This window comes from Notolabrus celidotus, chromosome 16 (assembly GCF_009762535.1).
Source record: "Notolabrus celidotus isolate fNotCel1 chromosome 16, fNotCel1.pri, whole genome shotgun sequence".
NCBI lineage: Eukaryota > Metazoa > Chordata > Actinopteri > Labriformes > Labridae > Notolabrus > Notolabrus celidotus.
Window position 1 is genome coordinate 9275286 of NC_048287.1, and position 18320 is coordinate 9293605.

The 18320-nt window shown below is 43.2% G+C and overlaps 1 protein-coding gene across 1 annotated transcript in view; it reads left to right on the top strand.

Annotated features, from left to right (window-relative positions):
- gabbr1b (gamma-aminobutyric acid (GABA) B receptor, 1b) overlaps window positions 1-18320 on the top strand; it is a 121994-nt gene that overhangs the window by 59384 nt on the left and 44290 nt on the right. Inside the window, 1 exon segment of the mRNA XM_034704070.1 lies at window positions 14134-14294. Coding sequence (XP_034559961.1) covers window positions 14134-14294 — 161 coding nt within the window.

The window sequence follows — 18320 nt, forward strand, 5'->3', positions numbered from 1 at the left end:
CCCAAATTGTTTCCACCCTTTTATAATTTGATTATTTTGAACAGCACCTTCTACAACATCTATGTCATCATGTGGATCCATTTCTGGCTGGTATATCTGGTGTTATGAAGAAACAGTCAATGAACTCCCAGCCGGATCTCAGGTCTTTAATGTCTGGATTTATTGAATCAGCTCCTGCTTTTTAAAATGGATCTGACTCCTGGGGGAGCTGTGTTGGAATGTCTTTAATTATGAATGTGTGAGCTGATTAGAGCAGGAGGGAGGAGGAGATGAGGATGAAGGGAGAGGAGAAACAGAGGGAGCTAATCAGGGTTTGGAGGGACAGACGGTTTGAACAGCAGGTGTGGGGTGTTGAGGTGATTCTGTAGAGTCTGAGTTACTGTTTAAGACCTCAGTGATAATCAGCTGACTGATGACATCACACAGCAGCTCAGGCTCCTATTCTCCTCTATCACATGCTCTTCTCTCCTCTGAGAGCTGCTGCTGATTTCTCCTGTGTCCTGAGATACTGAATGAATGTAATTTAGAGTCAGATTGGGAAATGTGTGGAGACAGCGCTCCACGGTGAGCTGATAAATCGATTTGTGCTCTGATGAAATGAGAAAGATGAATATGAAATGATGAAGCTTGTTCAGAGTAGAGAGATGACAGGCTTGGAATATACGTTCAGGAATGATCAGAGCAGGACATGTGGAGCAGAGGACAGGGTAAGGAGGGGGGTTCATCCAGTGCTCATGTTGAATGGGTTAAAGGAAGGCCAACATATTTCATTTATGTGTGTGAGCAAGAAACTTTAGAAAATGACGGGGAACCGAGTTCCTGAGAGTTTGTAGGAAATTGAAGAAGAGGATTTGAGAAAGAGGCAAACAGGGAACAGAAATCTGATGTGAATGTTGGGAGTGAAAAGCAGCTCATGGGTCCGTTTTTGACCCTTCAGCCTCCCATCAGGGGTCATCACAGGCTCCCTGGTCTGGACTCAGTTCAGCTCACTGTCCTGCTCTTGACTTGGATTCTTTAGACCTGGTCTTGACTCACATTCAGCTGTCCAGTCATAGATTAGAGCTAGGGCCAACATATTTCATTTATGAAAGAAACATGCTGCAAAAACATGAACATTGCAAAGTCAGAAACAAAACATCTGCATGTGTCAAACAGCTGTGGAGCCTCATCATTGACTTTGAAACATCATCATAGCTTTCATTGGAGCTTTATTACTTGTGCAGCATCTGTAATCCAAGGGTGACAGAAGCAGGCACAGACACCTCTGCAGCTATCACTCTTTCTTTGTTTGTCACTGTAGCAGTTGTTAGCATCATTAAAACACAGACGAACTCTGATGTGTGCAATAATTTGTTCCTCTTACGTCCTGCACTGTGAAACTAAGAGGTAAATAAAGCCTAAATGAGCTTCCACACATAATAAAGCTCAGTGTTTAATAGTTCAACATCTGCAGAGACACAAAAGTATCTCACAGAAACAGAACAAAACAGTTCATTTAAACAACAAGCATAACCTCGCTCTACAAGAGGCCTAACTCCTCACTTCTGGTCGCTGAACCTAAACATTAGCATGGCAAGCTCATAAGGTAACACAGCATCACCTGTTAAGGAAGGCTGTGCATCATGTATAGGGTTGCCACCTGGGATATGTGAAAAAAAGGGACACTCAACCAATTGTTTGGGGCGGAGAGCTCGGCCGCTATTAACCAGTTCAGACCAAGCAGGAACCTCCGGTCTCAAACCATGAAGCCCATGGGGAAGTGTTATAAACTGCAATACATCGAGAATCTGCTTGAGGCTGGCTGCAGAAACACTGGCATTAATTAACATGTTTACAGCCCGGTTCAAAAAACGGCTTTGCCCTACGAAGCTAATCCCTCTATCAGCACACACTGTACGGGGGGTGAATTTTTTTCTAATGTGACGGATCAGAAGATATTAATATTACGAGTTTTTGCCCAAATAAGGACATGACTGACGTGACTCCCGGTCGGGAACACATAGCTTTTGGCTATGTGGCTCACACTACGTCACACTCTGCCTGGTTGAGTTCCGCATTTCCAATATGGCTGCCACCGTCGATTGGCTTCAAAACAGTGCTCAGGAACAGATGGGTGACGTCAAGGATACTATGTCCATATTTTATACAGTCTATGATTCAGACTGACCAAATTAACATAAAATTCGGACATAGGACACTGGTAAGCTCTGCCCCTGCAATCTTGTCTTCTTCTGGTGAACCATTTTTGGTCAAAAAAGTTGCAATGGCTGCCTGTTTTTGTTTGTTTGATACCACAGCTTTATGCTTTATGTTTTTGCGTGGATTTCCAATGCTTTATTCCCTTCATATTTCACGGAGACTTTCGCCGGACATAAAACGCATGTGGCAGAAAAATTGTCTCCCTGGGTCACTCGTACCCATTCAAACTCTGACACTGTCGCCCCGTCAGGATTGTAACTAGTATATCTTTTTTTTTGTGCTGGTGGCTTGCATTAAAAACGTTAAAAACATATACTTTGGTCAAAGCTTGATATTTTTGTTATAATGATTGTTCTGTTTTCTGGATGTCTTTTTGAGTTGAATTGTGCACATATAAAATGAGGGTGTATTCCTGCTTTGATAAGGGGGCGCCCATCCCCCTCAACAGGATAACCCCCCCTCCTTAAAAATCTAGTTAACAGACAATTCAGTTTTAAGAAATGCCAAAACATATATATGTGATATGGGTAAAAAATGTTTGAAGTATAAGATATATAAATAAAACATAAGACTTTAAATATTTTTCCTTAAATGTTCAGATAAAATATTTTTGTTCACCTGTCTTTGGTGAGATGTCGCGTCATCTCGTGCTGCATTCACTGTAGAGATGTGTCATGATCAAAAGCTGCGGCTTTGAGAGCCGATGCTTTATAGTGAAACAGTTTTTTCCTTTCGCTGCTTAGCTCTCACAGTGCACAGCCCAAGCTCTGCTCACAGCAGAACTTTGTTTTGATTGGTCAGCATGGCGGCCATGCGGCCAATCACATGTGAGGATATAGGATATAGGTTTTAAGAGGGGAGGATGTGTATCGTGGCTTCATCTGTTCCTTCCAAGAGTCTTCTTGAATACATGGCAAATTATTAATTTAGAGGAGAAATCAGATCAGCCCATCCAAGCTGAGGCATCTGATTTTTCTCAATGCCAACCTGAGGACATTAAAAATGTTTGCTTGAGTTTGGTTCTGATTCTGTTTGCTCGAGTTTGGTTCTGGTTCTGTTTGCTTGAGTTTGGTTCTGGTTCTGTTTGCCTGAGTTGGTTCTGGTTCTGTTTACTTGAGTTGGTTCTGGTTCTGTTTGCTTGAGTTTGGTTTCGGTTCTGGTTCTGTTTACTTGAGTTGGTTCTGGTTCTGTTTGCTTTAGTTTGGTTCTGGTTCTGTTTGTTTGTGTTTGGTTCTGGTTCTGTTTACTTGATTTGGTTCTGTTTACTTGATTTGGTTCTGGTTCTGTTTGCTTGAGTTTGGTTCTGGTTCTGGTTCTGTTTTCTTGAGTTTGGTTCTGGTTCTGTTTGCTTTAGTTTGGTTCTGGTTCTGTTTATGTTCACTTGAGTGGGTTCTGGTTCTGTTTGCTTGAGTTTGGTTCTGGTTCTGTTTGCTTGAGTTTGGTTCTGGTTCTGTTTACTTGATTTGGTTCTGGTTCCGTTCTGTGGATATGGTTGCAGTTTTGTTTTTAATTTGTGCAATAAAAAAAGTTTGATTAAAATACTAAACAGAAGTAAGAATGGTTTTGTAACATAATAAATTCACAAAAACAGTGTACCTAAAAGGGAGCCAAGTGAAAAATGCCGGGACTGTACGGTCCACATGCATAATTTTTATTTACAGATTGTTAGATTTTTACAAACTTAATATCCATCACAATGTATTGTAGATGTACAGGACTATTTAATCTCCTCCTCTGACAAAGGATCAGTTTTCATGTTGTTAATCTGTTCCTCTGTCCTCCTCTAGTGACATGTTGTTGTTGTTGTTGGTGGAGAGGATCGGTCTCTGTTGTGTTCAGCTCCGAGGTCGTTTTTAGAGCCTTCCCTCCGCCTGCAGAGATCTTGGCAGCCTGTTGAGCCAAATGTGTTGCCCTGCAGTGATGGAGCGAATGGCGCTGCCAAACATGCTGATCTGTGTGACCAATCACAGTGCGGGAAGAATCGATTCAGGCCTAGGGTAAAGATCTGCTCTCCAAGATGCCTGCAGTCACATGCAGAAGGAGAGGAAGGAGGTTTGAGTACAGATCAGATCATTTTTTATCTGATATGATGCAGATGGTGTGAAATGTTAAAAAGGGGGCTGTGCTGCCAGAGGAGAGACACTCTGAGCTCTGAAGAGGACAAAAAAAATCGCATTCTAAGCTGTGAGACGTCCTGTCGGTTAGAGTCACATTTATTTAGATCAATTGTTTAGTGCTGGATATTTTTATGAACACAGTGTTTGAATAGAATGAGATTTTACTCTGTGTACGCAGCAGGTGGTCTTCTCCCGCTGAAGGCGAACACTGACTGAGATTAGCTCTAAAGTCAGATCTGGTATCAGAGTGGGACTGAATCTGGAGCCTCCGGATCTTCCTATCTCATCTCTTCCTCTCCTCATCCCTGTGAGCCGCTGCTTTATTTTAGAGCTGGCCTACAGGCTCACACTGAGCACCACACACGGCCCATAGATATCAGAGACAGCATTCAGCTCTCACAGTCCACAACAGAACCAGGACACAAGCTAGACCAGGACACAGACCCTACTCACAAATTAACAGAAACAGCAAAGAAATGGATTGTTCTTCTTTGTCCACAGGGGGACAAAGAAGCTGAATTTTAAGAGCTGGTAACATACATAAACATATGTGAAATGCAGTAAAGTTTAAGAGTCCCCCTGATGTAGTAACCAGAGTGAAGTCCAGCCTGAGCCTCCGACCAGTGAAGCTTCTTCTTTTTGTTCTGTCTGTCATCTTTTCTGTCACTGCTCTCTGAGCTCTGAGCTCTGCAGGGCCATGAATGAATGCCAATGTGTCCTCAGTCAGCCGACCATGACGGGCTGACGCTCTGAAAGACAGCAGGGAGAGATTTCCTCTGTGTGAGGAATACAAACACTCTGAAACAGACTATGAGGCTGTCCACTTTTACTAACCTCATACAGGTCTGTAGGTCTGTAAACAGGGTAAAGAGTCATCTGTGTTACTGGCTGTTGGTGTTACTGACAATGAGCTTTATAAGGCTCTCTATGTCCCGGTCCTAACACACAGTAAGGGAACAGTGCAGTTAGGAGGAGAACAAAGGATGACAACATGAAGCAAACACTGTGGTGTAGCTCGATTACTTTTGTAAACATGAACTCAATGCTTCAAAATATGTCGAGTGTGAACTGAAAAACATCCAGCAGACTGGTGCAGAGTTCCTGTTCATACTGGTGCACTGTTCACCTGTGGAGAGGTGGGTGAACTTAGCAGCTATAGCTTATACATAATTATTCATAGCAAACAATAGCAGCCCCATGGAGCATAGCTGAGCTACAGCTAGCTGGCTAGACTGGGCAGAAGGCTGAAGGAGGAGAATAATTTTAAGGAGAACAGGGAAGATGTCTGCACATCGTCTGTTTCCATTATTACTGTCATAAATTTAAACTGCCATCAGAGTGAAGGTCTCTGCTGTTCGTCCTCCATCATGTAGTAAACACTACACTGAGGCTTTCACTGCTATTTTTGATATTACATCCTGTCTCCTGAGGCTCTCGCCCAGCCCATCACCTCCTCATCTGACAGGGAAGACTTCACGCTGTGAGGGATGTGTGTGAGCAAGAAACTTTAGAAAATGACGGGGAGCCGAGCTCCTGAGAGTTTGTAGGAAATTGAAGAAGAGGATTTGAGAAAGAGGCAAACAGGGAACAGAAATCTGATGTGAATGTTGGGAGTGAAAAGCAGCTCATGGGTCAGTTTTTGACCCTTCAGCCTCCCATCAGGTCATCGCAGGCTCCCTGGTCTGGACTCAGTTCAGCTCATAGTCCTGCTCTTGACTTGGATTCTTTAGACCTGGTCTTGACTCATTCAGCTGTCCAGTCATAGATTAGAGCTGGACCTGTGCAGTTCTGAGTGTTTCCATACCTGCTCTCAGTGTATGTTAGAGAACATGTTAGAGGAGAGCAGCTGCAGAGAGGGAATCTGGAGCAGCAGCAGCAGCGTAAATAATTCTAACATGTCACATGTAGTTCTGCTCTGAAGCCTCCCCGCAGGGCTTTAGTACTTGGGCAAATATAGAAACATACAAGTAAGAGAAGAGTAACAGAGAGGAAGACACTGAGGAAGAGGAGGGACAAAGAAAGAGAGGAAGAGACTGAAGAAGAGGAGGGAGAGAGAAAGAGAGGAAGACATTCAGGAAGAGGAGGGACAGAGAGGAAGAGACTAATGAAGAGGAGGGACAAAGAAAGAGAGGAAGAGACTGAGGAAGAGGAGGGAAGGAGAGAGAAAGGAAGAGACTGTGGAAGAGGAGGGAGAGAGAGACAGAGAGGAAGACATTGAGGAAGAGGAGGGACAGAGAGGAAGAGACTCATGAAGAGGAGGGACACAGAAAGAGACATAGGGGAAGAGACTGAGGAAGTGGAGGAAAAAAGAGAGAAACAGAGAGGAAGACACTGAGGAAGAGGAGGAACACACAGAGAAGGTGAAGAGTCTGCCTCTCTGTCTCATAGATCTGAGACAGGTAGATACCTTATTATAACTCAACATTATTCACAGTGTCAGAAGATGAAGCAGAGCAGGAGGATCACCATCAGATCCACACTAATGAGGAGGTGAAGAGTCAAAAACTGTTCACTCTTTGTTTTAATGAGTCAAGATCACCTTTACTGACATCGTGGATCCGTCTCAGTTAGCTTTAGCTGTTTACAAAAGTTCTGTATAGTTTCATGGTGTGTTTTTTCTTTTTACCTCATGTCGGTTCGCTCCATCAAACCTCAGAATTTTGATGATTTATTTTGTGCTGCAAGTGTCTTTTCATGTCAGTCTGCACTGTGTGGAGGGAGTGGGTATGAGCAGTCTTTAGGGCTTTCTGTCGGAGAGCTCTCTCTCCCTCTTTGAACCAGCTGTCCGTGTCCCATGTGACTCTAGATGTCAATATTGATGTTTCCAACACAAACCGCGGTCTGTTCTTGAACTCAGCCGAGCAGCTTTGGTGCCTTAAGAATAAGACTGCTTCAGTTTGGGTATTTGTTTTGGTTTTATATCAAGAGTAAAGAGTGAAAAGAAAAAGATTCAAGCTGTGTTTCAAGGGAACTCACTTTCTACACTCTGTTATTAAACATTTTATGCACATGCACAGGCTGAAACACACGCACATGCAGTAACAGGATCCTGTGAGCATGCACTAACAGGATCCTATGAGCATGCACTAACAGCATCCTATGAGCATGCACTAACAGGATCCTGTGGACATGCACAGATGGAGAAAAGCTGGAGTTAGGGGGCTGCACACAGATGAATGCCCTGAGCAGTTGGGGGTTTGGTTCCTTGCTCAAGAGCACCTCAGCGGGGTCCAGGAAGGGAACTAGCACCTCTCCAGCTACTGGCCCAAATTCCATATCCCGTATCAGTGCTTGAAACAACAACCCTCCAGTCTGAAAGCCAAGTCCTTACAGACTGAGCTTCTTCTGCCTCAATATTAAATCACAGTCACAGTCTGCAGCTTTAACTCTCACACTGAACTTTAAAACTTCAGGCAGCTGCTCTCTTACTGCTGACGTCGTATCACAGGCACTGTTAAGATCCTGGTTCATTTGAACTGTAACTGTGAACTGTTGAAGAGTTGTGGCCGTCAGATGTTAGGGGTTAAAACAGAAACAAGATGAGAAGAATTTAGTACAAAATTACAAAATACGCAGGGAAGGAATCCTGACTTAAAAACTGAAGTAATGCTGTGCTAGCTCAGTAGTTTAAATGTGAAACTGCTCTGTTCATTACTTGATGAACTATAGTCACCCTGGAGATGGTATGTGAAGAATGTTGTTTAAAAGCATGTAACAGGATAAACTCAGACACACAAAAAAAGTTTGTATGAACCTATCTGCAGTCGGTGTCCTCACCTGTTGTTCTATGAAGAGGTGTTATGAAGCACAAAGATGGAGGTCACCATGTTGGAAATGCTGAATCCAACTAACTGCTGGTCAACCTAGATACAGGTAAAGAGGTGAAGCTAAAACAGATTTTTAGCACCCCGGCTAACAGCTACAACCCTCCCAACCCTTACCTATAATAATATCATAACAGATGAGTTGTATATAAATTCAGCTAGTACATTTGTCATGAGTAGAGGAATAAGCTCTCTATAGCTCATTTCTCCAACCCAACTGTTTTTGCACCAGGCTGTAAACATGTTTGTTTCTGCTGTAAAGTTGGACATTTTAACATGGGGCTCTATGGGGACAGACTCACTGCTGAAGACAGACTCTAGTGGACACTCAGGGAACTGCAGTCATTTGCATTTCTGCACTGGTTTCATTTTCAACGCTGAGGGTTGGTGCAAGGTAACAACAGAGCTGATGTTTTCACAGGCTGCTCAACTCACAGCCTTTCATGCTGTCGTGAGTTAAAAGCTGTTTTTTTTCCTGCATGAAGCTACTTTATTAAGTGTTCTTCAGCCTTTAGTGATATTTACAATGAAAGTAAAGGACTCTGACACATGAGGTAGACAAATAAAGGGCTTGTTAGTAATTATTTTTAGTAACCTAAAAAATACCTCTCAGTTTTATCTTTTTCAAGTTGACAGTTTTTTTCCTTTCATGATAAATATAATATTGGATGAATGATTGTATACATATTGTTGCCTCAACCCTCAGCCCTCATGGTGACGAGGTTGTGTATCAGAGGGTTCTCTTTAACATGATAATTTGGCTCTCAGTATGAGCATGCTCTCATGTTCTTGACGTCATGTCTTGTTCATATGTTCTACACTTTAAAGGACATACATGACCTTGACTCGTGCATGGCAGTCAAACATGAACAGGATTAGATGAGTGGACTCTGTACAATCTTTAATTATACTCAGCTCGGTTTCACACTCTGCATCCTGAGAGGTCTCTTTCACAGAATGAGCTCATTATTTATCAAGTCAGAGTCAGTTATCAGCTCTGCTCACACTGTTTTTCACATTTACTCAGAGGAAACGCTCCACACAGATCAGGAGGAACCATATAAATAAAGACTGGTCTAACAAGCCGAGGATGACGGCACAGTTTGGTGATAAAAACAGAAAGCTGCAGGGACGTGGGAGGCTCAGAAACACGCCTCTGTTCTCTCTGCACGGATAATCCCACAGAGATGGAGAAACAGATATAGATCCACATCAACCCACCGAGAGAGCCGGTCAGGAGGAGAGGGGAGGGAGGGAGGGAGGGAGGGAGACAAAGGAGACGAGGGAGCAGAGTGAGAGGGAAAGAGAGAAAGGGATGCATGAGATAAAGAAAAATCAGCAACGTGAAAATAATGAGCAAGACGAGAGAAGGATTGGTGTCAGCTCATCACTGTGCTGATACATTATTAAAGATATACTCACTGATACATACACATTTAACTCTCTCTCACACACAGAGACACACACACAGACACACACAGACACACACACACGCACACACACACACACACACACACACATACACACACACACACACACACACACACACACACAGATAAAATGGAAGGCTGAGAGGAACGTGTGGATGTGGGAGGATGAGGGGGAGAGACAGAATGATTCATTACAGCTTAATGACATCTCTGAGTGTTGTTCGCTAAATTAAACGGCTGTAGCTGCTCGTTATGAAAAGGAACAAAAACAGAGTCAAAGTTTGAGCTCAAATATAAGCGGGACAGAAAAACAACCTTTACAGGTAGCTGCAGCCTGTTTACTTTACAAGTGTAACCTCCACCTGTTCAGGATGCTGGGGCTCATTTTAAAATATTCTGTATTTAATGCAATCCTCACAGAGAGGTGAGGTGGTTTCTCCTCTCTGTCAGAGGTCAGGAGGTCTGAGCTCATCCATGCGGTACACTAAAAATATTTTAACATGTCTTCTAAAGCCATCAGGGAGTCAGAGGAGGGAGACGTCTTCATGCTCTCTGCTTGTTTAAATCCAGCAGCAGAGTCCTGCACACAGAGCAGTGTGTTGGACGACCTCTGCACAGCTTGTTTTAGGGGCGTGGCCACAGGTACAGGGTGAGGCGTGAAACACACTTGCTTTCAACCAAATAATAAAATAACCTCTTATGCCTGCACATGATGGCCACCCTGCATTTTCTGTGTCTGATTGGTGTGTCCGCTGTGCAAGATGCAGACACAAAATGCAGCCTCTACAGTAGGGGGCAGTGTAGAGCCCGGGGGGGATGACGGTCACACAGCAGCAGGGACAACAATGACAGAAAGATTTAAAGACAAGCTGATCAACCATGTTATCCACATCAATGTGATGTGTCTTTGTCTCTGCACAGAAACAGACATGGCTGTTGAAATATCTGGATACAGAAGAATGTAATTTTAGAAGTCAACATGTTGAAACCTTCAAAATGAAATAGGAACAAGAGAAACTGAGTGTGGATCGGTCTTCAGACACCTGAACTGGCTATTTAATGTTTACTGGGCCCCTGAGAGACAGAATCAACATAACAGGAACCTCCACCATGTCTCCTGTTTACATCCTATATGATAGTTGCTTACGGCCTGAGCTCTCTGGTGAGTCCTCTAGAGGTATCCTCCAGTAAGATGCATAGCGCACAAGTAAGGGATTATGTATGGTTAGCAGGGATGAATAGGAAATAGAATCCAGACAGGGTGAGATCATACATAACCTGCTTATTACCTGGCTAATAACTTAAGATACAAATTTCGATTTAATATTAAACTGTCCTCATTCAGCTCTCCTTCTTCTCTGAGCTCTGCAGTTGACGCACCTCTAAAAATAAACGAGGCAAATGTCACTACTTTTAACCCTGGTGCTAGCATCGCCACCGCTCATTGTTTAAGTTTCTTTGTAGAGTAACTTAAATTTGCTCTCACCTGCTCCGCTCGTTGCGAATATTGCTGGACAGGATCAAATATGAAAATGTCCGTAGCCTGATGATTTAGCATGCTGAGCGAAACTAACGTTTTAGCCACATTGTTTTGAAGCGAATAGTTTTACCTAACCTTATGGTCTGTGGTGTCAACAAGCAGAAGCAAAATGTGCCGGAACTCTTTTCTGCAGATTGATTTGACATGACGTGTGATCAGTTTGCCTCTGGCATTGCTCATGTGAGTGAAAGTTAATAACCTTTGTAAAGGGGTTTTGACCAATCAGAATCAAGCATTATACACAACTGGAAGATCAGTAAGAAACCTGGGTAATAATGTTAAATAAGTATACCTCCAGCTTAAGTTGAGGCTAGGTACATGGTGTAAACACATGCCGTGGAGACTGTTTGGCAGTCTCAGTGTTCAGGGTTGATGATATTTACAGATTGATCTCATAATTTAAAAACATCTGAGCTCTGACTCAAACCAGCCTCTCAATCTAAGGGACAGCAAACAGAAGAAATCCCTCACTCATGGACTTTCTAACAGAACAGTTGATAAGTTTCAGACGTGGGTTGACCACAGCTTTAAGAAGACACCATTCAGAATGCAGAGGTGTGTAGTTTTCTCTCAGTGCAGAGGGTCCTGAGAGTAATGTGACTTTGATGATGGTTTCTAGGTGAAGTCAGCAGAGTTGCTTTCGGTCCATTTAATGAGGAACGTAATCTTACAGAGTATCTTAAATGCCACTGCCCATAACTCTGGATGTTTCTATCTCTGGACGTCAGAGGATCTGGGGCATAAATTATAAGAATACCAACTTCTCCTCCCCTAAGGAACTGCCTGCAGAGCTCTGGATATCCATTCATCCGATCGACTTCACAAAGGAACACTGAGCTCCCTCAGGTCCTCAGACAGACAGACAGACAGACAGACAGAACACCCTCCCCCCCACACACACACACACAATCACACACACACACACACACACACACACACACACACACACACACACACACACACAACGGTTAAATATCAGGCACCAAACATCCAGGACCCCAGCACCATGATATCTGTATTGAATATATACCAGAGGAAGTTTTGAACATGTCATCACCTCTCAGACCGCCCAAAGGTGATAAACTGAAGGTAACTTGATGAACTGTGGGCAGTTATTTCTCAGGTAATACACACAGCTCAAACTCTGGATATTATGTCTTAAAGGTGGTTCTTTTCTTTTGCCCTGAAGCTCTGTCTTTTGATGGGTGTTCTGATTTCAGTCTGGCCTGGTTTAGACTGCTTTAATATTAGGGCCCGACTGCCGAAAGCTGTGAGAGGACCCTAATGGAGTGTTCACCCCTCTGTCCATCTTTATCGTAGAGAATCACATATGTGGCTTCAACACCAGGCTTCGCACATGCTTCAAACCTGACAAATATGACTCAGCCTTTAAGTTCAGGGACTGAATTAGCTCAGGCCACACCTAGCAAACATGAGGCAACTCCCATCTGTCAGTCACAGAGGCCACACCCCTAACTTCACCTCACTTTAATTCTCGATGTAATGTAAACAGGTGAGTTGTAAATAAATGTAGCCCTTACAGAAGTCATGAATCGAGAAATGAGCTATAGAGACTCAAACAGTTTTTGTACCAGGCTGTAAACATGTTTAATTCTGCTGTAACATTTTAACATGGGCTCTATGGAGACTGACTCACTGCAGGACACATACTCTAGTGGACACCCAGCGAACTGCAGTCCTTGCATTTCCACACTGGCTTCATTTTCGATACTGAAGGTAGGGAACATTAGATTTTGTTCTTCTGCAGCAGAAGTTCCTGACTGGTTGGTTCTGAGTTAATCCCGCTCTGCTCTGATTGGACAGGAATGGATGACTGTCAGTGGACAGTTTCCAGTAAGGTTTAATGAGGAGTCCTCTCTCTCTGTTCAGAAGAATTATAATTGAAAATGTGAAGGTGAGAGGACGAGAGAGACGACCGGACCACAAGGTGAAGTTAGTTTGACGGTTAATCAACATTTCTCTGTGCTGGCTGGGGGAGGATGAACAATGGAGGGGGGTGGGGGGAGCTTGTTGTCGATGGAGCAGGCGGGGGAAAGATAAATGAGCGGGGCTGTGTTAAGGGATCGCAAATTCAAAGTGGTTTGTGAAAGAGAGAGACTGAACCTCCCTCCCTCCTCCTCCTCCTCCTCCTCCTGTCTCTCTCTCTCTCTCTCTCTCTCTCTCTGCTGCAGTCTGCCTCAGTCTCCGTCTCCCCTCCGGAGGGGCTTCACCGCATTCCAGCAACACGCAGATCGACCTTGCTCTTAAATGAAGCGCTCTCCTGTTTGAATTTATTGGATTATTGGAGACAGATATATGCAGTTAGCTGCAGTGTTTGTGGACAGCATGTTGTGTTCTGTGTTGTGTGTAGGCGGATAGATAAAGAAGAGAGGATCAGGGCAGAATAAAGCTCTGTGTGTCTCCTCATGAGCTCACTGTGGATTTTTCTTCATGTTTCATGCAGAGAAGAAGAGAGGAGGTGTTGTTATCTCTCAGGCTGAAGCTGATGGATCTGTGAGTGTAGTTTCAGGACCTTGGACAGCGCACAGAGCTTTAAACCTGACTTATTATTTAATTTGAGCTGCAGCCGGCTGCTGTGAAGGATCTATTTTATCACCTCTCTGCTGCTGATTGATTTCTCTGAAGGAGCTTCTTGCTGATTAAAATGCAAGTTGAAGGTTTATGAAGTTGTTCTGAATATTCATTCAGTCCAAGCGGAGCAGCAGGCTGGTTTAATTGGACTCTTAGATGTTTTTATGCTACACAGACGGACAAACTGATTACTTTAAATGTAAACCCGTTTTGTAAACGTGTTCCCATCTGTGAGGTAAATCTGCTTCTGCATCCCATGGGAACTGAAAGCTCCTGACCTCACACAGAGACCTCCACAGACTCAGATCTAAACCGTCCTGGTTTGAGGAAGTAGCAGACCGTATCTGATCCTCCAGCAGCGATGCCCGGACTCCTGCGCTGCTCTCTGACCCTCTCTGTCCTCCTCTTCCTCTGCTCCTGCCCCGCTCTAGGAAAGAAGAAGCTCTACATCGGAGCTCTGTTCCCCATGAGCGGGGGCTGGCCGGGGGGACAGGCCTGCCTCCCCGCCGCTCAGATGGCTCTGGACCTGGTCAACAAGAGGAGCGACATCCTGCCGGACTACGAGCTGGAGCTGATCCACTATGACAGCATGGTGAGTGACTAACAGACAGACTCATTACAGCTCCAACACTCACTTTGTTCATGCTGGTCAGGACTACTTTGATTCGTCTCCTGAGACTCCGCGTGCAGCATCATGAATCTGAACCACTCTTAAATATGACACCAACATGCAATGAAACATTCATCAAACAGTTTATTAGCATCAGTTACATCACTGCCAAGCCACTTAATGTGATGAATAATGAAGGCAAATAAAAACCAGAGTCATGTTGGTTTGGTGCGATGAAGTAAAGGAAGTCTTTAAGAAGAGCTGTGTCTCTGACCTCTATAAATAATGCTTCAGCGATCAGGCTGTAATGAGCCCTTGAGTTCCCCAATGAAACTGTCACCTGTGCAAACCATGTGAAGAGGACACACGTGAAATACAAATAACACATTCACACACCTCACCAACGAGCATTTTTCACATGTAACACTGCTGAGGTTAAAGATCCAGTCAGGGTCATTTCATTTAATATGTTAGACAATAAGTTCAAAGAGCACTTCATATGTGTTTATGTGTTAAAGTGTGAAAGTGTGAAATTCTCATGTGCAGAGTCAAACTTTTACATTCTGTTTCCACGTTTTTAGATCTGGATTCACATGAAGTTTGTTTTTCACATTAAAAATGTGAAATTTATTCTGAGGAAATATTTTTTCATGTGAAAAATATTAAATCAATTTATGTGATATAATCTTTTTTTCACATTTTAGTTTACATTTAAAAAACTACACATGTGAACAACGAGCAGGTGTTTATGTACATGTGTTTTACATGTTCTGTTTTTTTACATATCAAACTTTAGCGTGCATGTTGAAGTCTAAGTCAACAGCAGATTACAGGTCAACCTTCGTACCTCATTTGTAAGAATGCTAAACATGTTTCACCCTTGACTCTGAGTGTGTTTGGAAGTTGGCTGATGAGATCTATTTCTGAAGCAGACCTGAGACAGTTTTCATGAGGAGGAGTGTGCTGCAAACACAGAAACATTTCAACATACAATAACACATGCAAATGTACAAAATAAATGCAACAGCACGCAAAGAGAACAATGGATGCCAAAAGCTGAAACAGCTAATGTTTGCTGCAAGTGCAATAAACAATTCAAAGTCAGAACACAAATCCAGTTCAATCAGGAGAGACTTCTTCATGAGAGAACAGTTAGTTCAGAAAATATTTGAAGTGTGTAATGTCTTTGGCAGTATGACTCTGTCGTGTCGTCCTCATGTACTCAAAGAGGTGGTGTGAGTGAGAGCAGAATATGATCCATCCCTGTGGAGTCTAGACCCTGGTGGTGGTGGTGGTGGGGGAGGAGAAGGAAGGATGCAAGTTGAGCTGAGGAGCTGGACACTGATGAGATGGGTTGAAGGTGACTGAGGTAAAGGAGGGCTGCAAAGATTGAAGAGACTGAAAGCAGAGCAGAGGAGACAGATTTCAATTTTAGGCAGCAGCAGGATGATTGGTCGACTGAAGCTTGGGCTAAATCCGGTTGGTTTAATGCTTGAAAGACTTCATGCCTGTAATTAGCTGATCTCCAGAGCAGGAGGTGACAGAGAGGGACAGAGCCATACGTGAATAAATAATGACTAATGAATGAATGAAGAGGAAGCAGTCTTCCTTACACTGTGCTACATAAAACAATGCAGAATCATAAACCAATACTAAAGTCCAAAACACAGATGTGCTGCTAAAAGCTGAATCAGCAAACCTGCCGCAAATACATCAATGATGCAAAGTCGACATCACACAAACCCAGAAAACAAATGACAAAAGACAGTGTGTATCAACACGTCAGAGGAACCGTTCATCATTATTGACAGGAGAGAGTGAGGTGGACCGGGCAGTGAATGTATCGATCAGATGGCAAAGTGCTTCAGTTTGACAGAAGGGAGTGACGTGAGAGTTACAGCGGTTAAAAGGTTTGAAGCTGGTCTGACCTGGACTCTCAGCGGACGACACCACATTTTACGGTCATCACATTATGACTCATAACAAACAACAAACAACAAACACATTAAAAGAAGCTATGCAGTGTTCACTTCACAGACTCTCCGCTGATCTTTAAGACGTGAGGACTGATTCATCAGTAAACGACAAAGGCACAAGTTACAGCAACGAAGCTAAAACTGAGGACTACTTTAAAAAATACATGATAACCATTTCCTTTTTTAGATTCACCTCAGTAAATCATATTCACATATCTGTCCTGTTTGACTTTATCTGTGGTACACACACACACACACACACACACGTACACACATACACGCACACACACATACACGCACACACACATACACGCACAGTGTGTCCTCCGTGTGTTGCTCTAACAGCAGTGGTGGGGTCATAAAATGAGTCGTCGCTTGAGAGAAATGTTCTACCTGCTGTACATGTGTGTGTGTGTGTGTGTGTGTGTGTGTGTGTGTGTGTGTGTGTGTGTGTGTGTGTGTGTGTGTGTGTGTGTGTGTGTGTGTGTGTGTGTGTGTGTGTGTTTGTTTGCATAAGAACAGCTGATAATAGCTCTCTGCTGGCCCGCTAACCTTAGGGGTTTGACTGCTTTTCCTCTTTCTGTGTGTAAATGTTATGAAAGCAGCACATCACCTGAACCTGAGGTGTGCTCAGGTGGAACAGAGCAGCAGAAATGAACAAATATGACCAGAGACAGAACGCAGGTTGACACTCAGATGAATGATAACAAAATTAGCATGTGTTTCAGTCCACTGTGATGAACTACGTTGACTTACAAGGCTAGCTGATCTCCAGAATGATCTTCATCTTGAGAAACATGCTGCAAATTCAGAAATAAAGCTCATTCATAAACACATGCAGAGTCCAAAACAAACTGAAGAATGAAGACACACTGAATATACATAAGAGATGCAATCACACACACACACACACACACATACGCATACATGCACGCACGCACGCACGCACACACACACACACACACACACACACACACACACACACACACACACACACACACACACACACACACACATACACACATACACACACACAGAAGGCACTCAGTGGGACAGTTTATTAGTAAAGTGATTTTCTCCATTAAAAAATGAAGCCACTGAGGAAGTGCTAAAGACTGCAAATCTTGATTTGTGTGAGAGTCTGGATCTGCATCGTTTAAATATCTGCAGCTTGTTTGCCGTTCCTGCAGCTGTCTGGCTTTCTGCAGCATGTTGTTTCCTTTTTTTTATTTGAAGTGCGTTTCCATTGCTGTTTGTTTAGGATGTTAACATGTGTTTGAGTTAGCAGCACATGTTAACCTCATGGAGATCGTTTGGACTGTTGCTCACAGGTTAGCCTAATCAGCCTCTGTAGTGTTCTGTCTGATGTTTCAGTTTGTAAATGGCAGAACAAACAGCCAAAGATCAACAACATGCCCTCTGAGCCTGTTTTATATCAAGCTAAAACATAGTCTCTTTAGTAACAATGAAAATATTAACATGTGATTATGTTCCTTCATTTTATGCTGCTGCTCATGGAAAATCACAACCACTTTTGGTTCTTTAAATTGTCTTATTTTGTCCTTTTAAAAGTGATCTTGAGGGAAATCAGTCAGACTCAGGCTTTTTCATTCTTAGAGTCACTTTGATCAGGTTTTATGAGTTAGCTCTTCAGATTATTCTCTTTGAGTTGTTCTCTGTACGAACCAGAGCTGCTTCACAAACCTGAGTGCAGAAACAGCTCTGAACATATCTGTTACATCATATCTGAACATATCTATGCTGTTACTGTGAAAAAAACTTTGATTTTCACACACACACACACACACACACACACACACACACACACACACACACACACACACACACACACACACACACACACACACACACACACACACACACACACACACAAAGACTTAATATCACTGTATGTTTTTTATTTAGCACAGGGGAAAATGACAGAAGACTCACTTTACTAATTTTCTAAGAAAAGGAACCAGATCTAGATCCTGTCAGTGTTTCTTGTTTAATATTTGAGCCTCACATTTTG